The following is a 27,066-nucleotide window of genomic DNA, read 5'->3' on the forward strand; positions in this document are numbered from 1 at the left end:
AGACAGTCTATGAAATCTGATGTGTCTTTTACACGTCAGCATATCTCAATTTGGACGAACTTTATTAACAATCACACACGGCTGACGGTCACCATAGTGGACAGTGCAACTCTAGAGTACCCCAAAACTCACCTTTTTACATCCTTATGGGGTTGTACCAACCTGCTTACTAATATCCAGTGTTTAATAACACATTTGTAGAGTGCTTTTATAAATCTAATCTGATCCTTTAACAAAGTGTGATGTGGGAAAAATAAATGAGGAAACTAAGAATATAATATCCTTCCCAGGTTCTCACCCAGGCCAGACAATAAGGATGGGACAGGAACCAAGTCTCCTCCTCCCAGCCAGGCGCTCCTTCCCCTTCACCACAGAAGATCTGAGACATGCCAGTGCTAGCAGCAGGGCGTTATTATTTGCCAGCTACAACCAGGTGATCAAAATACTTTTGATAGTCATTCAAGATTCTGTAGGTTCCTATTCAGCTCTCTTTGAAATTAAAATGGGTCTGCCGCAGCACATACTTACCTAGCTGTTCTATTTAACATATTGTTCTACTTTAGTCCCACTCGAACCTCATAACATTCTAGTGAATCAAGAAATTAGCTACCATCTTTTAGACCTCTTCAAGTGATACTTATGATACTGTTCCTGTGTACCCATCATAGATTTGTTTCTGTTTTCAGTGTTGCCTTTGCTGTAATAAACGCTATATCTAGCTTACCTAGCAAAAGCCTGACACTGCGCTAGCATGGACTTTTGGACAGGCTGAGGTTTTGCATACAACCTTGTACAATCCTGCAACAGAGGCCAGCCACATAAGACATATATCAGGACTCTCTTGTATTATAGAATTTTCCCTCGTGAAAATCTTTGATGTTACAGCTGACAAAAACAAAAACTGGTACTGCAGAGCTGTTTTCTGAAATCTTTTAAGCTAAAATCACATGCAAGAATTGAGTTTGCAGCTACTAATTTTGAGACCTTTTAGATCTGTAGGAAAGTGTTATGTATAAGCAGCAAACCAATCAGTGCTGCATCTTGGATATTTAGTTTTATCTTTTGTTAAACACCATCCTGGTGCATTCATTCATACCATCTAATATATGACATACTGTTGTAGTATGTATAATTCTGTGAACTTTAGCTCCCTTTGTATTCATTTTAAGCATCTAAATAAATTGCTGTATTGTGCTTAATGGAAAAAAAGGATTACCACATAATTTATCTCCAATATGTGGGACACACCATATTCGGCATTTAATGTATTTTTCCTACCCGTGATGGCTGATTGCATGTATGTTTGTGTTTTCTGTGAATACACAGTCTTAATTTATTCTCCCTTCCCCCAACACACAACTGAACAATAAAGAACAGAGACTGTGTCTTTGATTTCCACATGGGTGTTGCTCATAATTGTTGACTTATTAAATTTGGATATCCAATAGCTTTAGTCCATGTAATTCCCCATTAATAACAGGTTAAAAATCTAGGAAGGCCCAAAGGGAAATATTATGTTCCTCACTGGCAATAAAATTACCGTATTTCCTCAATTCTCAGATATACATTTTGAAATTGTAACATTTTTAATCAGGATATATTCTGTAATCACTATAATTGGTATAATAGTGCTCCTTTTTTTCCCCGAAGAGAGGTTATTAAACAGATGCTTTATTTTATAATCTAATAGTGTCTCTGACATAAGGAAATATGATATATAACTAATTAAACAATTCTATCTTCCATCCTTGAGTATAAAGTTGTTTCTATCTAATCCATACCTACATCACATAATTTGTACTTCCCACCTTTAAGTAGTAATTAATGGAAACCCTAAGACTATCTGAAGGTATACTGAAAGATTAAATAAATTCTGTATTAAATTGTACATCATTTTCATACATTCCTCATAATAGTCATCATATCCTGTTTATCATCACAGGGGGCAATTCTCAATAGAACTCCATATGGATTACTAAACTATAAGCAACAATGGATTACTAAATTATATACTTGGATTGCAGAATTAAATCTCTTCCCGTTGGTGCTGTGGCCTAAAAATCAGGCTTATGACAGTGAATCTAAGACTTAGGCAAGGACTTAGGTTACATCAAAAAGCTTAAGAAGGAGGATCAAGTCTATATAAGGAGGAAATGGGGGATGGAAGCAGGTATCAACACAGTTCCCTACAAGCATCAACAGAGCAGTACAAACATTCATTCAGCTACGGTTCTACCTAGTTCAGGAAGTACAGGCTGCACCCTCTGTAGTCTTATCCTGGAGTTGGTACATCTTTCCCTTCCTTCCTTCTCCTCTTAGAATCAATAGCTGTTCCTCTCTGAAGTTATCAGAAATGCAAACAAGTACTCGGAACAACCCAGGAGGTATTCAATATCTCATCAAAGGCCTTCCTTGGGACTCCTGAGTGCTAGCATCCATGGACCCTAGCCTTGGCATTATTTTCAGTGCAGGATAGAATTTTAGTGTTCAATGTACCCAAGGCAAATTTGTTTGCAGGCCCTGGAATGAAGGGTTAGCAAGACATGGGCTTGAAGGATACTAACATCAACCAAAGGACAACCAAAAGTGTTGGTTTGGGGTCTCTGGGATAAGGAAATATAAATGCTAATGACTTCCACGGAAGCAGACGGAAAGGCCTAAAAGCAGATAAACTGACCAAGAGCCATAAATTTAAGCTACAAGAAGAGAACGCATCAGCCAACTGAGGAAAAACATACTAAGACAGCAACCAGCCCAGTAATGACAGAGTAACAAAAGACAGATCAGAAAACTGGTAAAAAGGAATTCTGATCATCTGTTTACATATTTAGAAGAAGCCCAAGAAATTTCAAGCCTCTTAATGTTAGAAAATATCCATGGAAGGCAAAAGTAAGGCAACAAATATGGTACCAGCTAGAAAAATTAGTCACTACTCAGTCTGCCATTTGGATTTTTTCAAGGCGGGTAACACATAACTAACTGCATCATTAACTCATATTTACTGAAGTCAGGAAGAAAAACAACATTTTATCTCCACTTAACAGTGAAAAACGCTTAAATATGGGTTGTTTTTTTTTTAACCCCCCAGCCACCTTGAGAAAGCTCAAGAAAGGACAAAATGAAGCCTCTTCCCACCTCATTCAGTGTTTCTACAAAACTTACCTAAAGAAGCTGTTAGACTTGGATGTTAATAACTTACAATCCTACCCACCTTGGTTAAATGTTCCTGAGGAGTAGGGGCTGGACTGAATTCACAATTGGAAAACACATCTCCCTCTCTTCTTACATCTAGAATAAGTTGTGCCACATAATTTTCCTGGAACCGTGTCCTTTTTCCCAAAGCGCCTGAAAAAAATGAAATTATATTTATTGATTTGTCAATCAGATCTACTGTACAATCATAAACAGTAATATTTTCAGACTGCTTTAGAGTTTATAAGGTATTTTCTCCATTTCAAATAAGAGAAATCTTAGGCCCAGTGATGATTTTAAAATGACTCATAAAATCATAAAGCCAGTTAGCTATGGGGACAGACCTCAAACCCAGGATTCCTGTCACTAGATTCCACGTATTTATTTTTGCCTCAAACTACTTCCTTCCTCAAAAAAGAGTAACTCATTAAGCATCGTAGGTAGAAGAAATATTATCATGTCCACATAACAGATGAAAAAACAGAGGTTCTGAGGTGCAGCCACTTGCCTAAGATCACAGGGTTTCTCTGTATCAGAGCCAGAGCTTAAAGCCAGTCTTCAGCTTCTAAGTCCAACAGTATTTCTATTACACTATCTGGCTTCACGTAGCACCAAAATTTGTTTCATTTTGTATCTGAAATAACTTGCTGCAGAATAGCTTTAAGAGAAGCAAAAGTTCTAATATCCATTCTCTGGCAACAGCCAGATTACAAAGACCAGTGTGAGAAGTCTGGACTTCATCCTGCAGTGAGTCTGGCTCTAAGTTATACATCCACCTTTTAAACATGGTACACTAAAATAGCTATTGAGATGGTCTAATACTGCTTATTTTTTTATAGTAAGGCTACAGCTGAACCAAACAAAATAATAATCTGATTCTCATTTTATATCTGTGAGCGCCACATTTGTACCAAGTTCTTCCCTCTTAACTTGGAAACGAATATGAAGAACTAGCTAGTAAACACACCAACAGCTAAAGCTGACTATACAGAGTACTGTGATACTAGTTTTTTAAATAGTCCTAGGACCAAAACATAATCTCTGAAACTAACCTCACAAGTTATATTATATATATTTTCAAATACATACAAGACTCCAACTTACACATGGTCATTGTTCCAAAAGTTATAAGCTGGATATTTAACAATTGTCCTCATACAAACAATGTAATAAAAGATGGCTAAGATCCCAGATCAGGCCACAAAGTCATATTTAACTCATAATATATCTGAAGGATTTTATTGACAGGACTAGCTCAATAAGAAGCATAGAATATGTGGGCTAAGAATGGGCCTTAGAGATGATCTAGACTAGCCCAGAAAGGACAAATAGGTTCAATCATTTCAATATTCACAGGTTAGCAGTCATAGGCTGGAAGGCTGAGCCCAGGTTCAACAGGTATAAATGGTGTGATCAATGCTGATGTCTGACTTGCATACTATCTTCAATATTGAATGTCAATTTATTATGAGACACTAGGGATAGAGCAATACATCAAAAGAAACCACTGTTTCTAATTTGGTATTCAGAAGAAACACAGAGGTTTTAGGAGAAATTCTGTGATTTATTTGTTCATTCAACAAATATTTACTGAGTGCCAACTACATGCCAGATAGTGTTGTAAAGCATTGAAGAAACATCTAAACACAACAGTCAAAAATTTCTGTTCTTAAGAAAAGCAGGATGGAAGCCGTAGGTGGGTATTTACAAGAAAAGGCCATGTAGGAAAGCCAACCTAAACTTGGGAATCAAGAGGAGCTTAGGAAGCCCCCACCCATGACCAAATGGTCAAAAGTTCATTTGTGGACTGCCTGGCTGCTATTTATTCCTAACATGTGTCTAACTAGATTAGAAAATAAATAGACATCCCTGGCATAAAGAAAATATGTAATTTCAAATTTGTTCTAAGACTATGAATTTTTAAAACAAAATCTTTAAAAATCTATTTTTGTAAAGCAAAGAATAGGACACAGAAAATCAAATACAACCAAACAATACAACCAAACTGCGAATGTATGTATTAGTTTTACCATAAAAATAAATTAATTATCCACAAAAGGTAAAAAAGTCTTACCTGTCAAATCAATTTGTAATTTGCTGATGTCTTTAGCAATATTGAACTCATCTTTTGCTTTTTTATATTCATAATAATATAAAAATATATATGCACATTCCAGATGGAATTGAATAGCCAAATATCGACCTGAATCGCCTACAAACAGATTCTCTAGTTTTATCACTGCAAGAGGAAAGATGAAAATTAAAAACTATGATGAGAATAAAATCATATTAATGATTAAAATGTTGAGTCCATAATATGTGAAGGATATATTATATAGTCCCTGCTCTTAAAGAATTTTAAATCTGGAAGATGAGAAACATATAACAATAGTTCACAGCTGGCATTCTCTGAGCACTTGCACATTCCAAGCATGAAGCTAAAGACATTTACCTCCTTTATACCACACAGTCCTAGGAGAAACAATTCATAACCCTGCTCCTTCATGTTTTAGAGTGCTTGTCTTAATCATGCTGTAAAAAAAATAACGGCAATACAAAGTGATGATACAAAGTACCAAATGAATCTACAAAGAGTTAAACAACACGAAAATCTAATGAAGAAGGGATCAGTTTAGTTTCCCTCCTAAAGAATATAGAATTTCTCCCCTAAAAGAAAAGGAGAAACACGGGGCTGGCCCCGTGGCCGAGTGGTTAAGGTCGCGCGCTCCGCTGCAGGCGGCCCAGTGTTTCGTCGGTTCGAATCCCGGGCGCGGACATGGCACTGCTCGTCAGACCACGCTGAGGCAGCGTCCCACATGCCACAACTAGAGGAACCCACAACGAAGAATACACAACTATGTACCAGGGGGGCTTTGGGGAGAAAAAGGAAAAAATAAAATCTTTAAAAAAAAAAAAAAAGAAAAGGAGAAACAGATATAAATCCATATATATCTAAGACAGTATGAGTATCATATAGAGAATGAATGAACATTGGCTTAGCAGTCAGATTCTAAGTTATTTCTTTAAATACCTGAGATGAACAGATAGGCGGATAATAACGTACCAACATAGTATCTGAAATAAAATGATTGTCAAAATGAATTATATATAATAAAGGGGCTAGCTGACATCCACCCAGTTGCAGGGGGTGTCTACCAGGTCACCTCATCCATCTCCATCCCTCTACAATATCCCTGATAAACTGCCCCTCACAAATGTTTCAGTATGGGTTAGTCAGCATTTCACAAAGCAGTCCACAAGAATAAATGCATAATGAAGGAACAGAAAACGCATTTCCAATATCCAAAGTCTGAGAATCAGTTTTCTATCATTCAAGCTAAAGGGGAAGTGATAACACTGAATGCCTACTCTGGCTAGCACTAGGAATTTTACACGTTGTGTCATTTAATTCTCGCAATGATGTCTCTCAAGTTGACATTATCCCCACTTAATTCATTAGAAAATTGAACTCAGGGGCTGGCCCCGTGGCCGAGTGGTTAAGTTCGCGCACTCCGCTGCAGGCGGCCCAGTGTTTCGTTGGTTCGAATCCTGGGCGCGGGCATGGCACTGCTCCTCAGACCACGCTGAGGCGGCATCCCACATGCCACAACTAGAAGGACCCACAACGAAGAATATACAACTGTGTACGGGGAGCTTTGGGGAGAAAAAGGAAAAAATAAAAAAAAAATCTTAAAAAAAAAAAAAAAGAAAATTGAACTCAGACAGCTTACTGACTAGTCGCCTCAGCTGTTAAAATGGCAAAGCCAGGATACAAATCCAAGCTTGTTGGAAAAACGGGGGAGGGAGTTGGCAGAGGAAGGAGTAAGGTCAACAGGGTAGAGGTGTTGTCCCAAAACCCAATCTACCTTACCACGGAGTAATCTAGCAAAAATACCTCTAGCTAAGAAATAGACATCCTTTGTCTTACTATGAACTGAAATTAAAATGAGTTTGAAAAAGAAAGATAGTGTTTCTCTATATATGGCCAGACTTTTAGAGATTCCCTTGACTCAAATAAAGAGAATAAGTCAAGATTATATGTCTTACTTCAAAAGGCAGAGACAGGCATCCAAACAAGAATATCTCACAGTGAAAATTCTTAGATTTCCTCCATGCAAACCAAACTGAAGAAAAGCTGGATCTGATGATACTCCGTGTTCTCAGTGAGTGCTTTTTCTTTGTTAACTCTCTTTGCCTTTTGTCTGCCCATTATTCCTGAGTGTCTAGCCATTACTCTCAGAAATATAATAACCTTCTATGATCTTAGCCCAATTCACAAGTGACGCAATTCTGCTTGGTTGTCAACGGCAACAAAGTCGTCTTCCCTAAAGGTTCTGGATGCAAACGTATCAAGAGACGTGAAGCTTGGGCAAGGCCTTTAAAAATCCTCTTTTTCAAATATCACAGAAAGGCCACTTCTGCATTTAAGTAGACTTGTTATGTTGTGATAACTCATACACATCTAGGGAAGACAATGAAATTTACACTGTCCTAAGAAGAGATAAACAAGTCACATAAATGCCCAAAGCTGTCTGTCTGTATCTATCTTCCCTCCTACCTACTTACCTGCTTGTCTATATGTATGTAAGCATGTGTGTGTATACATATATATATATGTATAAGTATAATTGGCTTTGATCTTGTACATTTGTACTTTATCTGCATCTCATGTGTTCAGGGGTCAAAGACAACATGTTAGACAAATAAAGTAGGGGGACAGATCTTGATTTTTTTTTTTAAGAACTAGCTTACTCTTTAGATTCCAACAGCATCATCAATGACTCTTCCAATAAAAACACCTTTAAAAAGCTGCATTAAAAATTTTTAATATATCTTTATGTTAACGATTGTGCTGGGAACAAAATAAGAAATCCTCAGAGAACAAAAAGTAAATGAAAACAGCAACTTCGGGAATTAAGCATGCACTGAAGCCCTATTCTGCCCTGAAGCTATCTATCAAACCCTAGGGACTTTAGGATTCCACTTTGATGGCAAAAAGACGCACTAAAGACAAAAGATCAGGCCTAGAGGCACCCAAAGTAGGCAGTCTAGAAGGAGATCTCCGGGGCCAGCCCCTCGCCCCAAGCCCGTGGCGGAGTGGTTAAGTTAGCGCACTCCGCTTCAGCAGCCTAGGGTTTCGCTGGTTCGGATCCTGGGCGTGGACACAGCACTGCTCATCAAGCCACGCTGAGGCAGCATCCCACATGCCACAATTAGAAGGGCCCACAACTAAAAACATAAACTATGTGCCAGGGGGCTTTGGGGAGAAAAAGGAAAAAGAAAATTTAAAAATCTTTTAGAAGGAGATCTCCATTTAAAGCTGAGACCCAAAGAATTGTATGTTTACTGAAAGGTTAAAAAGGAGATAAGCCTGCCATGCAGAAGTTAGCAAGAAAAATGTCAGTGGGTGAAGGGGAAAAATTTTATCCCAAGAATTCATAACCGTAAGACTGACTTCACATAGATCTGTGGGTCAAATTCGGGCTATCCATGTAGTTCCAAAAAACCCTCAAGCCAGGAATTTAGGTCACGAGAGAAGGGGCAGAAACAAAGATAAATCCTCTTCTAAAGGAATCCCACTTCAATCAGGATTCAAATTCAGGATTCTCACACATAAATTTCCTAGGCACTTGAGCTCATAGTAAAAAAAAACCAAAAAACAGAATGTAGAAAACATGGTGCTAGAATTTGAAAGTTAGCTTTCTCAACAAAATGCAGAAACAGACTCTCAAAGCCTTCAGAGGCTGAAATGACCAGATACAGTATATGAAATGTTTAATAGGTTTCAAGAAACAAAAAGCTAAAAAATATGAACAAGAAACTATAGGAGCCAGCCCCATGGCATAGTGGTTAGGTTCAGTGCATTCTACTCCTGCAGCCCAGGTTCACGGGTTCAGTTCCCGGGCGCAGACCTACACCACTCGTCAGCCTGCTGTTGGCGCTGACCCATATGTGAAGTAGAGGAAGACTGGCATAGATGTTGGCTTAGGGCTAATCTTCCTTAGCAAAAGATGAGAAAGACTGGCAACAGATGTTAGCTCAGGGTGAATCTCCCTCAGCAAAATAAATAAATAAATAAGAAACAAGAAATTATAGAAATTGACCAGGTGAATTGGAAAAGGAACGAAAAAGAAGTTTAGACACTTTTTAAAAATTAAATAGACAGACCAGAGAACTAGAAGATCTAAATATAATTACGCAGACTGCAACACAGGGAAACAAAGAAACAGAAAATTTAAAAAATTAAAGAATGTTGAGGATGCAGGTGAGAAGTTGTAACATATCTGAAGATCTAGGAGAAAACAGACAATGAAGAAGAGACAATATTTGAAGAGATAATGGCTAAGAATTTGCCAGAAATGTGGAAAGACACTAAATCTCAGAATCAGAAAGCCCATTAAATCCCTAGTAAGATAAACAGAAAGAAATCCATACCTAGTCCAGTCAGAGTCAAACCAAAGAATATCAGATACAAGGAGAGGATCTTGAGAGCAGCAAAGGAAAAAGGCAGACAACCCGCAGAGGAAGAGTAATTGAACCAGTGACTGATTTTTCAACACTAACAGTGGAAACAAACAAAAAAACCAGAATATCTCACAGTGCTGAGAAAAGATAGCTATGAACCTAGAACCCTTTAGCCAACACTTCAAGGGCAAAATAATGTATTTCCAAGCAAACGGAAACAGAGAGTTCATCACCAAGATAAGCTTGTTACAGTACAGCAACTGCTAAATTACTTTATATAACTCTAGTATACAAAAACATAATGTCTGAGTTTTACTTCACCTTACCTCCCCTAAGTAGAGAGAAAACTGAGGAAACAACACCCAGGAGAAAGCCAAGGACCACAACCTAACATTGCAGCTTCAAACTTCAAAAGACAGGACATCTTCAAAGTTTGGAAAAGAAGGCTGAGTCTCTTGATAAACAAGTTTTAAGGAGAGTTAGGTTTTCATCTATTTTTAAAGCTTCTGATTTACAGTAAAAGTTGAAAGCTGCTGGAAGTATCTACTTCAGCAGAGAAATGGTCACCGACTGACTGCCCCAAGGAACTCAAGGGTGGGTTTGTAAGCATTTAACTGTTTAAGAGATGCAATCACGAACCAGCCTGAACCAGAACAAGCCCACCACAAGAGCAACGCCTATGACCTTTGCCTCTTTTTTCAAACACCTTTATTGAGATAATTCACATACAAACAATTCATCCATTTAAAGTATACAATTCAATGGCTTTTAGTATATTCAAAGAAATGTGCAACCATCACCACAGTTAACTTTAGAACATTTTCATCACCTCAAAAATATATCCCATCCCTTTTAGCTGTCACTTTCTCCTTCCCAAATTCCTCCCACAGCCCTAAACAACCACTAATCTACTTTCTGACTCTGTAGATTTGCCTATTCTGGACATTTCACTATAAATGAAATCATATAATATGCAGTCTTTTGTGACTGGCTTCTATAACTTAATACGATGTTTTCAAGGCTCTTCTGTGCTTTAGTACGTATCAGTACTTCATATCTTTTTATGGCTAAATAATATTATAATGGAATCCATTGTATGGATACATAACATTTTGTTTATCCATGTACCAGCTGATGGACACTTGAGTGGCTTTCATCTTTTGGCTATTATGAATAACGCTGCTATAAACATTCAGACACAAGGTTTTGTGTGGACCTATGTTTTCATTTCTCTTAGGTAGATATCTAGAAGTTGAATTGCTAGGTCATATGATAATTCTGTGGTCAACCATTTAAGGAACTTGCCAAACTGTCTTCAAAGTGGCTGTACCATTTTATTCCTACCTGTAGTGTATGAGGGTTCCAATTTTTCCACAGCCTCAACAACACTTGTTATTATCTGACTTTTTCATTATATCCATCCTGAGGGTGAACTGACATCTCACTGTGGTTTTGATTTCCATTTCCATAACGATTAATAATATTGAACATCTTCTCATGTGTTTATTGGTCATCTGGCTATCTTCTTTAGAGAAATGTCTGTTCAAATCTTTTGCCCATTTTTTCAATTGGGTGATTTATCTTTTTAATTATTGAGTTGTCAGAGTTCTTTACATATTCTATATACAAGTCCGTTCTCGGTTGTATGATTTGCAAATATTTTCTCCCATTCTGCAGGTTGTCTTTTCACTTTCTTGATAGTATCCTTTGAAACACAAAAATCTTTAAAATTTTGATGAAATCCAATTTATTTTTTTCATTTGTTGCTCATGTTTTTGGTGCCATATCTAAGAATCCATTGCCAAATCTGAGGTCATAAAGATCTACCCTAAATTTTCTCCTAAGAGTTTTATATTTTCTTCCTACATTTAGGTCTTTGATGTGTTTGGGTTTAACTTTCGCATATGATGTAAGGTAAGGGTCCCATTTCATTCTTTTGCATGTAGCTACCTGGCAGTCCCAGCGCCATTTGTTGAAAAGACTATTCTTTCCCCATTGAACATTTTATATGCAGAATAAAGCAAGTAATCATGTTAATATTGTTAGGAAAAAGATTTTCAGTTAACGAAAAGAAGGACACGAATGTCAGTCAAGGACATAAACACTTTGCAAGGTTAAATTTTAACTGGAGCTCCCCGGTCAGGGTCAGGGACTTGACAGGCATGTTTGCTGGGGCCTAGTCTTGGCTGGGGATTCAACCAGCGTGTGTGCCAGGAAGAAAGTCTCAAAAAAGACCTCAGGTGGAGTGCTTGCCTAGGTTGGAGACATGATCTATGCCTTCACCTAAACCAGGACTGGTGGCTTGACCAGAGACTCAGCCAGCACGGTTGTAAAGTTCAGGGCTTGCCCAGAGAGTTTGCTGGAGCTGGGGATCAGTCAGAGACTAGTATGTCTGCTGGGGCTGGGGTCTCAACTGGTGTGTCTGACAGGGCCAGGGACTTGACCAGCGTTCAACAGAGCCAGGTCAAGAACTAAGCTGTGCGTTCCACGAGGCCAGGGCCAAGGGATCAGCCTAGATGGTAGAGGCTGTAATTGCAGAGACAGTCTACAGGCTGGGAGATTTATTACATACTGGAAGACTGTACAAATAAATATATTAAGGTTAATGGAAGCCTGGTTTTTCACTGTCACAGAAGGGAGTTACAAATTTGGAAGGAGAAGACTAGAATAAACCCTGTGATATTAGATCGGAATTGGAGATGATGTAAATTCATGTTTTTTAATGCAGAGATAAATATAGAAATAGAGACAGATGTACATATGTATGTGTGTATACACACACATATACTTTCTAGCTATGTCTGCTGAAAGGCTTTAAAAGGAGCCAGAGCTCTTTGGAGAAATTATTGATTCCAGGGCTGCAGCAAGGAAATACAAAACAGTGCTAACACACCTTCTTCTGTCAGAAAAATACAGAAGTGCTCAAAGATAAGTCAAAAGGACATAGAAGTCTCTTTGAACAAGCTCCCACTAGCCAAATCTGGGAAATTTGAGTATCAAAATAACGATAGTAACAAATTACTATAATCTATTGAATGAACTAGACATCCATGAGCCCATACTAATATCAATATATAAATGTATATATTCAAAATTTGGTGAGGAATAGGAGACTTACATGGTCTCCAAGTATCTCACTATAAAACACTAATTAATTATAAAGAGTAATAGCCAAAAATTGGAAGCAATCCAAATTTCCACCAACAAACTGTGGTATTTCCATATAATGGAACACTACTCAGCAACTAAAAGGAATGAACTATTGTTTTATGTCACAATATGGATGAATCAAAATAATTATTTTGAGTTGAAAGAAGCAAGGCAAAAAAGGAGCACAGACTGTATGAATCCACTTTCATAAAAATCTAGGAAATGCAAACTAACATATAGTCAGAGAAAGAAGATCTGTGGTTGCTTGAAGAGGCAGGGTGAAAGACCAGGAAGGCTGAGAGGAAGGGACTCCCCCAAGGGGCACAAGGAAGCTTCTGGAGGCCATGAACAGGTTCATTACTTCGGCTACAGTGATGGTTTCATGGGTGTAGACGTATGTCCAAACTTTGCAAATTGTACACTTTAAGTATATCTAGTTTATTGTCAATTATATCTTAATAAAGCTGTTTTAAAAAATTTTTGATTAAAAAATGTCTAAGTTTTTGTACTGTACTTGCAACTTTCTAGAAGTGTTTTAAATTTTTTTTAAATCCCAAACTATGAGCAATTAAAGAAAAAGAAATGTTATCTTGCCTTTCCTGCCTGAACTATATTTTAGGGTTATCCAATAGCCTGGTTGATGAGGAGGAATTCTTCTTTACAAAAGAATTTCAAGGGGAAAAAAAGTAGAAGGAATGATTGAAATATAGAGTTACTAGGTACGATTAATAGAAAGATTGCACTTTCTTGGCCAAATGAAGCCTGGTGTCTTAAGTAAAATGTCAATCAAAGGGAAACTTCATAAAATCCTCAATAGTTGGATGGAGGGTATCCATCATCAGCCATGAAGACTAGGGAGGCACACAGCCTATCACGTCTAAACAGGAAAGTACTAGCCGACTCCAACTCACTTCCCTTAAAAAAATCCTCTTTTCCATGACCTCCATACTTCTCAAGCTTCGTTACCTACTGCTGTTCCTTCTGACTTTTCCATCCTTTTCCTGCCTCTCTCCCCTTCCCAACTATTTCCCTCTCTTCCACCCTATAACTTTTAATCAATATCTGTTGGATTCTTCTACGTGCTTATAACTGTGCTAGATCTTACAGCAAAGTTTAAGCCCTGCTCTCCTCTAAAAAGGGGGTGGGGTCAAGGAGACAGAAGAGTTAGGAAGAGAAGTCACACAATCATTGTTCAACACAGTTAATTTGATTTGAAAGTGTGTGGTACTGGCCAGGGAAATCCATAAGGAGGGGATAGTTGAACAAACCTTGTCAGGGGGCTGGGCTTTGAAAGATGGGTAGCATTTGGCTACATCTTCACCTCTAGACCGTAAGGTTCACAAAATCCCCATTGAGTCTTGTTCACTGCTGTATGCCTGGCACCTATCATAGCTGATGCTCAATAAATATGCTTGGAGTGAGCAAATATTTAAAAACCCTTCCATGGTTATCACCAACAAGACAGAAATCCAATGTTCTAGTGATCTAGCTCCTATCTACGTGTTCAACCTCATCACCTATACACAATCCCTCACACTCTGCTCCAGCCATTCTAAACTACTGGAATTCCCAAACACACAAAGGTGCTTCAAGTCTCTGTGCCTCTCTCTGTACATATTGTACACCCTTTCCAACTTTACCTAATAAACTCTTACTCATTCTTCAAGAGTCAGTTCAAGCATCAGCCACTTTGTGAAGCCTCCTCTGATCTCTTAAGTTTAGATTAATCTCATCCTTTTTTTCATTCCTTCCTCTTTATGCCCTTTTTTCTATCTGTATGTTAGTTCCTAACCCACTGAGTTCACTGATATCCCTAGCACCTGGCACAGTGACTGGAACATAGCAAACACTCAAAAAACTTTTTTAATTAAATCTCAAATTGGGCAGGAAATAGAAAGTCAAAGATAAAACTGGAAATAATTAAAGATTTTCCTAATCCAAAAAAATGACATGATGAAATTGGTATTTAGAAAAACCAATCCAGTACTGACATACAAGGAGAAGGAACAAAGGCCAAGAAAGAGCATACAAGTCAGATGCAGCCCTTTGGACATGAAGTAATAATGACAGTAGCTGTAAGTCACTGGAGGGCTAGCCGTGCAGAAGCAAGATTAGACCTATCCTGTCATTCTCTGTGCTCAACAGCAGTGCTCTCCAATACAACTTGCTGTGATGAGGTAAATATTCTGTATCTGTACTGTCCAAAATGGTAGCCATTAGCTACACATGGCTTCTGAGCACTTGAAATGTAGCTAGTGAAACTGAAGAATCGAAGATTTAATATCATTTATTTTACTTTATTTAAATAGTCACATGTGGCTAGTGGACATATAGTAGACTATATTGGACAGCAGAGCTCTAGCTAGCAGTTGTAAGCGACAGAAAGCACATATTCTTAATTAATAAAAGAAAGCACTTTGTATCAATTATGGGTCCTAGCAATGGAATTGGCTCCCTCTCAACGTCATCTCAGAAAGTGCCCAAGGAGAAAGGAGATAACTTTTTTGGACACAATCTTCCAGTAGATTCCAGCATTAGGGATGGATAGGAAGTTGGCCTACAAAGAATCAGATTATTTCACATTTGGCAAGGATTCAAAGATTATTTTTACATGGAAGGAAATCCTGGTTTGGAAGTCTGATAAGTTGCCTGAGGTCACATAAGGAGTAAATGATGGAGTAGGAACTAAAAGCCAGATGTTAAAATGGTATGTTTTGTTAATTGTCCTTTTTTTTCTTTTTTTTTTTGGTGGTGAGGAAGACTGGCCCTGAGCTAACATCTGTTGCCAATCTTCCTCTTCTGGCTTGAGGAAGATTGTCGCTGAGCTAACATCTGTGCCAACCTTCCTCTATTTTCTACATGTGAGACACCCCCACAGCATGCAGGGCTTGATGAGTGGTGTAGGTCCATACCCAGGATCTGAACCCACAAACCCCAGGCCGCCAAAGTGGAGCACATGAACCTAACCACTATGCCAGCAGGCCAGTCCCTGTTAATTGTCTTGATTGTGATAATTGCAAGGGTGGATATACATATAAAATGTCATCAATTGTACACTTTAAATATGCCTTATTGTAAGTCAATTATACTTGAAAAAGCTGTTAAAAAAAACATTATATCCACTACCATACCATCCTTTGTCAACCCTTCAGTTCTATCTCATAAGACTGGTTGTGAGGATAAACTAGTTAATATATTTAAAGACTTGGGACAGTGCTTGGTATGGAGTAAGCACTATAGAAATGTAAACTGCATTATCATTATTAGATGCTAGAATCCTGACTTACTGACCAGTTTGGAGAAATGTAATGGAAAGAAGAGCGAGCAGGATTTGTAGTCAGAAACTCCAGATCCCAGTTCTGGTTCCTGGGCAATCTCTGAGTCTCAATTCTTTGTAAAATGAATCAGTGTGATGGAGAAGATAATCTCTAAGGGACCTTTCCAAACTAAATATTTTAGACATGGACTAGGATACGAATTGTAGGAATGGAAAAGAAGGATGAATTTGAACACTTAGGGAAGAACTGATAAGATTTAAGAACTGGCTAGATATGCAGAACGATGGAAAACAATGAGTCAACCATGAACACAAAGTTTTGAGCTTTGGATGACTCAAGGTTTAAATAAAAAGAGGAGCATATTGACCCAACAGACCTATATTTATTATTTTAATAAATCAGTAGGTTCTCCATAGAAATGAATATTTATGACCTTCTGCATCAAAATGTCAACCAGGACATTTAAAACGTAAGCTAAAACCAAAATCTCTTCTCATGAGATTATTTTAATGTTACATTAAAATGAAATCCCTATGGATAATTATAATTAGATAATCATATTTAATACATTTAATAACATTCACTCCAAAGTATCAAATTTATATTAAACAAATCAATGCATACATCAGTCACCAAGAGACTAACCTCTTGAACAACTCTTTCGACGTGGAAACAATCTAACCCAAGAGTCACAGAGCTGCCTGTAGATGTCACAGCAGAACTCTCAGACAAAGCATTTTAACCTGTGCTCTCTTAGACAGTGACTTCTCCATGAGCTCATCTGCAAACAGCTACACCGCAATACTGCATCCCACGTACAACATGGAACGCATTTTCAGTATCAGATCCTTCAATAAATGGTTGCGCGCCCTTAAGCAGTCTTTAGAGAATCATGGTTTCATTAGTGAGACATTCAAAAGAGTGCCTTTGATGGTGTTGAAGAACATAATTTTCAAGATTCTAACCTACTCCTTTCACAGATGTGATCAGTCCAGCAAAGTTATGCTGATGTTCTGACAGGCTCTACCCCACTACATGGTACTGATGTAACATTCCTGGACACAGCAATACAGATCACAGTTGTTCATAAAATCCTTCCTGTGTTCCAGAGACCGAAAAAAACGCTGCCAACTTTCTGATGATCCTTCAAGGGCAACATTTCAAATATAATGTTCTTCTCTGCACAGTGAACAGTTTTTCAGTTATACCTGACTGCTTGGTCAACATTTGGGTCAAATCCCAGAACAAAATATTTTTTAACATAAAATTGTTTATGAAATGTTGCAGTTTAAGACTATCTGCAGACCTATTTAGACATAGCCAAAATGCACCAATTTGTGACTAGATGAAATGAAAAATGTCATTGATTAGCCTAGAAGAGCAACATAAAAAATTCTTAGTACAAGGCAAAGTAAATGATATGCTGAATTATACTGCAGGAAAGAACTGAGACCACTTGGGGAATGAGTCACTTAGAGTCATATTTTCCAGATATCTTACTTAACCCTTTGAGTTTGGGAACTTAATTTTACCTCTTAGAAGAGAATTCTCTCTAAAACACACCATACGGTTCCCACCTTTTAAATTAGCACGTAAGGAAGGTACTTTTTCTTTTCTTAATAATTAAGGGTCATTATTATGAACATTCATCACAGAGATGTGGTAAAGATATACATAAATGCAGATTATATAATATGAGATAAAACGAAGAAATGTGACTTTTCCTATAGCAATTGTATCAAATATGATTTCCTTAAAAAAAAAAAAAACTCTCAGTAAAACCTTTTTTGTTCATTTACCAATTTTCCATCAAAGCATAATGAAGCATAGGAAACTGTATGATTTCCTACACAGTATATTGTAATAACCTTTTTTGAAAATTAAATAGTGGGCTGAATCCTGATGCCATCGTCTTCCAAATGCTTTCACTATCCTCTGCAAAAGGCAACGTTTTTTTCCCATTACTATCAGTGACATTCAGCTCATCCCTGGCTTTCAAAACTTTACCCATTGTAACCAATCATTAACTCAATAAAAAATAATAAAAAAAAAACTTTGCCCAATTTCATGAACTAGAAGCTTATCCCCACCTCTTTCTCCCTTGCACTAAGTTTATTTATGGAGTGTATCTCACTTCATTTCAAAAATATGCAATGGCATGAATGAAGGAAGACTCAGTCTACACATTTTTCATTTTCCTAAAAATAGAAAGAGGACAATGATACCCACTAAACTGGGCATCAGGTCTGAATTTTCTCCAAGTCCCACTTCATATTTCATTTTGAAGAGAACTACCCATCCAGGCAACAGTATTAAGAGAAGATTGAAAGTCCCACATGGTATCTAGTTAGGATCAATTTTCTCACAACTTCTATAATATTCCACTTTTTAAAAATGTCTTATACAGATGTTAACTCAGATAAAAACTGCTATCAAGATGGAGGACAAATAGAGAGTTCTACAACTTCTCTAAAAAGTGCATGTCTATCACTGTCCAACAAACATGTACTAAATATTAACTGTTTTCTAGGCATTGTGTTTCTACATTCTTTTGCTTCTGTGCTAAGCAGAAACAAGTAAAACATCAGCCCTCAAGAAGCTCACAACCTAGACAGTTGCTTACAGTCTTGTGAAAATACAGATGGTTTCATAGGCTAAATATGCTCATAAAAATCTTAGGAAACCCAAAAGCATTAAACCAAAGACTTTTGCAGAAAAAAAGGATAGACTGTTTTTCAGTTCTATTACTTAAGAAATATCATTGTATAGAAAAGTAAACTCCTTACATTTAATAAAACAACTAATCTGCCCATTGTATGTCAGGTTTAAGTCCCATGGCAGAATAAACATTTTTTTATACATACAAAGTTTGGCCTAAAATGCCCTTGCTTGTTTCACAGCCCTACATTACTTAAAATCCTGAAAGAATATAAATTGTCTAAGTCCTGGTATGAACAACATAATTGAATCAATTATTATACTGACTGAATAATATTTTCCTTTCTGTCTCTTTTTGAATCATGTATATATGTTCATTTTATCTAAGATTAACATATGCTTATGTATTTCTGTCCTAGAACAAAAAAGAACTGAGAAATTAGTTTCAACTGATCACCTAGCTTAGTAATATTTACTAATATTACTATATTACTAATATTACTAATACAGTATACTAATATATATTAGTATATTACTAACAATACTGAACAAACTAATGTCCTTTCTAGTGTATTCTGACCTAGCTTGTTACTATACAGAGGTACTGTTGAAGGAGACAGACTCCAGAAAGGTACCGGAGCTTCTTGTAATTACACAAGCATACACATAAGAGTTGCTTTATGCCTTCATGAAGGTGCTACCTCCATCAAACATGGGCCACTGCTTCCCCACGCAGAGCGAGGCTACCCACCACTCCCCCAACCCGCAACCACACAGATGCGCACACATAACTCACTCCACACTCTCGCAATGTGAAGGGAGTGTGGGCTTTGGAATCAGATGCACCCTCTAGGTGGCTCAGAAGCTCACTACCGAGTCTAGGTTCGATTGTGTTCTAGTATTCCTTCACTACAAGAGAATTTGGTTTGTTTTTGTTTTGTTTTGTTTGGCAACTTTTGCCAAGAAAATCGTTTCAAAAGCCCAGGGAAACCAAGTGTCAAGGTACCCAAGATTTTCCTTCTTTTTCAAAATGCTTCCCTAGGAAACATGAGGGGCATCTGCAACAAAGGCATTTATATGGGTGTGTGGTTTATAACTACAATTGGAAAATTTTATACATATTTTAGGCACTTTTCTATATGTACATTATATATTACAATAGAAAATAAGGAAACAAAATGTAAAAATGCCTCTCTACCCATTGTTATCCTCAGTAAAATATGTTTTCTGCCAAATGTTTAAAAAACAACAAAGCCTTTCTTCATGTACTCAACAGGATATAGGACAAATAATTTCCTATTCTGCATGCAATTTGGCACAATTTACTCCAGCTCAAGTTAGTTAAGAACTGTTTTCTTTAAATAAAGGGAATTCACATTTGTTTCCAATGAGGCTTCGTAGATTAAAGAACAGAGAAAATATTAAAATACTTTTAAGCAATTTGCGAGAAAATTATGGTGACCTACACAGAACAAATCACTCTTTCTAAGAAGGTAATATAAATGATAGTGATTGCCTTTTTTAAAAATTCAAAGACGAAAAGAAATTCTATAATGATGCCCTAATAATTTGTGATATTCCACATCCAGATAAAAAGGAAATAATCTCAAACGAAGAGTTAGTAATACCTTTCAAAGAATAAACTGAAAAGGAAAGTCTCAGCCAAGAAATGAGAATGAAGCTAAATGCCCATATCAAACAAAATCTGATACATACCTTGATCAATACAGGCTTCAGCAAGAGCAAAAAGCTGAGGCGAGCGTTCCTCAAGCAACTGCTGATGAATATTTACACACCTCAAAGTCCACCACGGCAAGCTCTAGAAAAAGAAAGCACCATGTAAGCTGAAACAAAAGGACCTTTTAGAAAAAATTTTTACATTAATTGAAATTAATTTTTAGAACTGCTTTTTTACTCTTGTGAAATTAAACGTATTCCTCAATAAGCTTACCCATCCACTGCTATGTCTTCAGTAATAATACCCAAATCCACTTCGACATCTTCCACAAGAACGTCACCTCTTTTAACCAGTGGGGCTTCCTGACGCCATTTTGAACTTAACCATCTCCTCCTCTAAAACGTCCGTCGTAATCATCCTGCCCTGCTGGGCACTCTATCAGCACCATAACTCAGTACCTGCTCATCTGGGAGGCCTCCCCCAAGAACCTCACGTGGCGGTGGTTTTTTCACTTGTCTGAACTTCCAGCACATTATTTGTACAGCCTTTGCAACACATTCCACTGTATTCATGTATGTCATCCCTAGCTTTCAATGTCATCTGCCATCTATCCAACAAGATGAGAAATCAAGTCTTACTCATCTCTGTATCCTCCTCCAAACAATGTATTTTGCACAAACTACAAAGTAAGGAATACCTTGGATTCAGATATTCTCCAAAACTGGGAAGATCCCTTCCACACCTTTGTAAAAGCTCTTCCATGAGTCTTCTCCCACTTGTTTGGCACGCATTGCTCTCTCACTTCTCTGAACTTCTACACTATTCCCAGAAGTTAGCACCACATTGGACAGCTCTTGGGTTTCAAGTGTGTAACTCTACCTGGTCCGTACATTTTTGAGGGGAGAGAGTGCATTTTATACACTGTCTTGACTTATGTCCAGGCTGAGAACACAGTAGCTTTTTCTCCATCCTCTGATGCTTGTTCTTACTTGATCAATACAACTTTATTTTTAAAAAAGGAACAAAAAAAGCAAACAAGGCAATACAGAAGCATACACAGTCAAGAGTGAAAGGCTCTCTCCTGCTGCCTCAACGTCCTCCTCCTTTCCCAGAAAAATCCACGAGAAAGGTTTATATTCTAGATCTTCCTCTGTGTGTGCACGTATGTGTGCAAGTTATAATAAGTATTAAATATTTGTGATAGGTTCATTAAAGTATCAAGTATGACCATGCATTGAATCATCTAAATTAATTATTACTATGTTACTTCAAATTATATTGCATGAAGGTGTGAGAAGTTAATTTTCTCTTTTTTTGCTGAGGAAGATTTGCCCTGAGCTAACATCAGTTACCAATCTTCCTCTTTTTTTGCTTGAGGAAGATTAGCCCGAAGCTGACAACTGTGCCAATCCTCCTCTATTTGTATGTGGGCTGCTGCCACAGTATGGCTAACGAGTGGTGCAGGTCCACGCCTGGGATCCAAACCCACAAACCCGGGCTGTAGAAGCAGAGCACGCCAAATTTAACCACTAGACCACAGGGCCAGCCCCTCTTTTTTTTTTTTAAAGCAATACCTATTAATAGGAGACCATACTTAATTAACAAAAGCTTTTTTTTTTTTTACTTGAACGTAATTTCTTCACGTGATGAAAGGGTAAAGCTGCCTGGTTCCTTTCTAAACTGTTACACACAATTGCTGCAACAATGATGTAATCACAAATGAATTTTGACTCTGTGACAAAATCCTTTCTAATTATTAATGCTGCCCCTCAGTCCATGTAAGGAAAGGTGAATTATCTAACAGAAGGAAGCTTCACATCATTTTTAATTGAATTCCCAGAGGTGTGGCCTCATTTTCATTCTTTTCCTATCACTCAGGCTAATGAAGTCAGTCCATATTTCAATTCTCTGTCCCTTATCTGCTGTCAGCAATAAGTGAGTCAGGTTTGGCAGCATATTCTTTCCTTTTCTAGACACGGGAATTTAGAGAGATCCAGTCACAGGGATTGCCCTTTTAAGAAAATATACAACATAAGATGCTGAACTCTTAAAAATCAGATCTATAAACTAACTGTTAACCCAAAATCTTTACATGGGGGAAGCAGGAATGTGAAACAAATGAAGAAAGCATACACTATTTTTCTACTAGAAAATAAAGGTGCCTTTTTTCTATTTGCCAACAATTGCTTAATAGGAAATTTGAGGCATTAATAAAAAAGGAAACTTGAAGCCTTGCTTTAGATGGTTTCTAGATGCTGTCTCCTGATTACAGCGCTTATTACAGAATGTTTTGATTGAGAAGTCACATTGGTCAATAACCTCCTAGAAGGCAGGAAGCATTAGCGTACTCAAAAGGCACCCAATAAATGTTTGCTGACTTATTCCATTTTATAAACAAGGAAACTGATATTCAGAGAAATTAACTAGTATAAGGTCACACAGCTGGTAGGTGGCTGAGCCAGAAAAAAGTCTGGTCTGATTTCAAAGCCAAGACTCTTTTTACTCAACATTTACATATTACTAATACGAGGCTATATATTTCACAGATTAGGGGGTAGAGGAAAATCATCTTTTATAGTTCGACAAAAACAATATCACAGCAAACAACTCGATACATTCCTCAGGAGTTAGCCTATTCAAAATTAATTTAAAAGGTTAAAATTAACTTGGATAAATGTGTGATGCTTCTTTGTCATTTTATCTTCATTTATTGAAGAAGACATTTTTAACATCAGCATTTAGAGAACGATATAGTAAAGAGCCAAAGGGAAAAAAACTTTAATGTTTCAACTGAAAGGCAAGATTTCAGCACAGAATGATGTTTGCATGGTGTTATACAACAAGAGAAGAGGGTTTTGAACAGAAGTCAAAAATCATTTAACATCTGCCAAGAAATTAAGGTGACTTGTCTCTCCAACCCTACAAAGCATGACATCCACAACCAGCAGTTCACACATTGGCTTATTCTCCTAAGTTGTTGATAGCATATGTATCTTTTTACAAACGATGCTTAACACACTTGCTGATGAAAGTTTTCCACCAACAAAACTTAAAACTGTATCACTAGCTCACTAATGACATTAGTCTCACTAGAAAGAAAATAATGCCATTTGGCAGCCTCATGCCTTGGTGACACTTTCTTTAGAGCCAAGTACTATAAGACCACTTAACTCAGATCAACTTGAGAAAAAGTTTTTTGATCAAGCTAACATCGCTAAAAAGTCAAAGGTAAGACATTATACCTGCTAGGACAGGTGGAAAGCCCTCTATTAAAAACTCTTCTAGCACAACTGATTGCAAATTCTCCGGCTCTCAGGAGAGTTGCTGAAACAGGCATCATGTCCCTTCTTACCTCTTCTTTGCCTAAACTTAAATGCTCAGGGAAGCCCTCATACAACACGGACTAAGTCTACATTTTGCCTAGAGAAATACTGTGTTTCCTAAAAGTTTTCAGTTAACACTCAAAAATTGGGAGATTTCACATAAAATTTAGATTCACTATTTCTGGCAATATGGGGTCTGCATCCTCAAGTTACAATAATCAAAACAGGAGTCAGCAAGCTACAGCTAGTGGGCCAAATCCAGCCCACCACCTGTTTTCATACCACCCAAGAACTAAGAACAGTTTTTACATTTTTAAATCATTTTAAAGAAAAACAAAAGAAGAAGAATATTTTGTGACATGTAAAAAGTCTAAGGAATTAAATTTCAGTGTCCATAAATGAAGCCTTATAGGTACACAGTCGCACCCGTTCATTTACATACTGTCTACAGCTGCAGGGTGGAGTGCTTGTGACAGAGACTGCACACTACACAGCTGACAACCTCCGCTAAACCCCCAAAGACTGGCCCCCCAAAATCTCTGTCTCTCTCCTGTGGTTTCTGCTCACCTCCCACTGCATATTAGCTTCCCGTGATTATGAGTCTTCTTCTCATTAACTTATATGTGAGCTAAAAAAACCACATAACACATATTCAACAAATGCTCTACTGAATCCGACCCAAACAGTGAAAGAAGGTAGGATGTGAGCCAGGAAAAAGTAATGAAGATCCACAGCAAGAGTGAGAAAAGTTTGCCTATTGTTCATTATCCTTACGTGAAATTCATAAAAGACTATGAAGGATGTTTTTAAACCTATATTTAAGATTCAGAAAATGAACACTGATACTCATGCACCCACACACACACATATATACAATCCTATTAAAGAGGATATATAATATAATTTCATTTTATACTAGATGAATCTCATGATGGGAGAAAGTTTTTGCTTATTTTCATCAGATTTTAAAATTAAATACCTAAAGAAGACTTAGAAAACAAATATACCAAGACATTGTCAGCACACGTAAAGTCCGATGCTAATCAGCACAAAAGTCACTCCTGGGTATGCCTCTCCTGGCTCCGTTTCTTCCCTTACCTGAATGGCAGTCAGTTTATGTCTTATATTCACTAGGATAACTCGTGCTAATAACAGCAGCAGAGGCTTCGAGGCCAGGCTGTAGACTGATTCACCATCTAGAACGAGTAGACTCAGAACAACCGCATCCAGTCCTTTGACCTGAAAAAAAAATTGTAAGCTAAGATGATATAATTTAACAAAATGTTAATCGTCATACATCTTGTAATAACACATATTTTCAGTTAATTCAGCTTTGAAACAAAGGCATTGATCCATTACACAGCAGCCGGCACTGACAGTCATAACATTATAAATGCCCTTAGTGATCTACAAACCAGCCTGCCCTCACAGATGGCCACCCATCTGCTTGTACCATAGAGGAACAGGGAAGTCAAGAAAATGCCAGCATTGAAGAGGCATCATGACTTTATAGATTTACTTACAACAAAACATCACCTCAATGAAAAGCACTGCTATGTTAAGGTATTTATATTAAACACCTACATTTCACATATGCATCACTAGCTCGCAAGTGTCATCATACAGCATGTCCGCTCCATAACATTATCAAGCTAAACAACAAGGTCTTAGATGTCAAACACCGAGTAGGAATATAACCACGGACCAGAGTAAAGGCTCCAAAAAAGGGATGCCTTTGAAAAATTCACTCCTCAGCTACAGAGAGATCTACAATGGACAAGGCACCTACGTTCCTAAAACATGGACAGCATAATTTTGACAGCTGCCACCAAATACACAGCAAGAATGCTTAACCGTTAGGAACACAGGCTCTAAGCTCACAGACACAGGAGGATGTGTCACTGTGGACAAGCGCAGTCCAAAACTATACAGAAGTTAGTGACTGAACAGAGATTCTAGCCCAAGTTTTCCAACTCGCAAACCAATGTTCTTCCCATGCTGCCTTCCCCACAGATCTCTCTACCTCTCCCTGCCCCTCAGCAAAGTCCAGGGCTATGCTAAGCATTAGGAGGGCTCGAGGACAGGGCCAGGATCACTTCTAGCCCTCTGACTGGAACAACCACGTTATGGTGCTGTGGGTAACTGAGATACGAACACTAGAAGAGGACCTGGTTTGGACAAGAACCTCGCCATGAGTTCAGTCTTGGACACGATGAGTCTGAGGTACCTTGTGAGACCTCCAAGTGGAAGTCCTGAATACACAAGTGAATACACTGACTTAAGACCTCGAGAGAAGAATCTGCTTAATGTGCCCAAACTGGACTCGCAGGCTCATCGAATCATCTTGTCATTTAGACGGATATAACAATCTTTACTTCCTAAAGTCTGAATAAACCAAACTGGTGAAGTACAAGAAGATACAACATGCCTTTAAGAAAAAGAATCCTTATTCTAATCATTTTATTTATTTATTTTTTTGAGGAAGATTAGCCCTGAGCTAACATCTGCTGCCAACCCTCCTCTTTTTGCTGAGGAAGACTGGCCCTGAGCTAACATCCATGCCCATCTTCCTCTACTTTATATGTGGGATGCCTGCCACAGCATGGCTTGATAAGCAGTGCCATGTCCACACCCAGGATCCGAACCGGCGAACCCCATGCCGCCAAAGCGGAACGTGCGAACTTCACCGCTGTGCCACCAGGCCAGCTCCCATCTAATCACTTTAGATAAGAAATATGTCTACTTGTTCTACCACAAATTTAGATCATTATCTTCTAAATGAAATCCGTAAAGATAAAAAACAAGTAATTAAACAGAGCAAGAAATAAAAACTTATACAAAGAGAGAGCTCATACTAGACTACCTGGACAGCACGATCTCTGCTATCAAAGCCACAGACTGGTGACCAAAGCTCCTACTTGTCAACTCAAAGTTCTCTGAGATGGTATTAAGAAGGCAAATAATAAATAAATAAATGAGTGAATGAATGAATAAACAAGCAAATTTCTCTTCCTAGTGTCACCTTGCATCATCACGAAAATATTAAATGCTTTTCTATCTTCTGCTAAAGTAAATCAGCCTCTGTCTACCCCTGTGATATAACACTGATATTCCAAATAAGTTCAAAATGTGCTTTCAGAGGTTTTGGGAAATGGTCCATTTTTAAAAAGGATTGTTTATATTTTTAATAAAAACAGACAAAGGTTACAATTCCCTTAGGAACAATTCCTCAGTCAAGAGAGCGTATGACATAAAAATACATATTTGTCAGCATAATAGTGAAAAAAATTCAACATCTGGAAGTCTGAGGTAAACTTAATAT

At 37.7% G+C, this 27,066-nt stretch overlaps 1 protein-coding gene across 4 annotated transcripts in view; it reads right to left on the minus strand.

The window, feature by feature from the left end:
* Nucleotides 1–27,066, minus strand: part of TTC27 (tetratricopeptide repeat domain 27) — a 177,548-nt gene that overhangs the window by 143,190 nt on the left and 7,292 nt on the right. For 2 of the 4 annotated variants that reach the window (XM_001501379.7, XM_023619259.2), the window contains exons 4-7: nt 24,843–24,983; nt 20,460–20,562; nt 5,267–5,431; nt 3,212–3,345 (exon numbers count right to left, since the gene is read on the minus strand). In XM_001501379.7, coding sequence (XP_001501429.2) covers nt 3,212–3,345; nt 5,267–5,431; nt 20,460–20,562; nt 24,843–24,983 — 543 coding nt within the window. The remainder of the gene's footprint in view (nt 1–3,211; nt 3,346–5,266; nt 5,432–20,459; nt 20,563–24,842; nt 24,984–27,066) is intronic. The other 2 variants (XM_070236482.1, XM_070236481.1) reach the window with 1 other exon arrangement.

The sequence above is a fragment of the Equus caballus genome, chromosome 15 (genome assembly GCF_041296265.1).
Source record: "Equus caballus isolate H_3958 breed thoroughbred chromosome 15, TB-T2T, whole genome shotgun sequence".
Classification (NCBI taxonomy): Eukaryota; Metazoa; Chordata; class Mammalia; order Perissodactyla; family Equidae; genus Equus; species Equus caballus.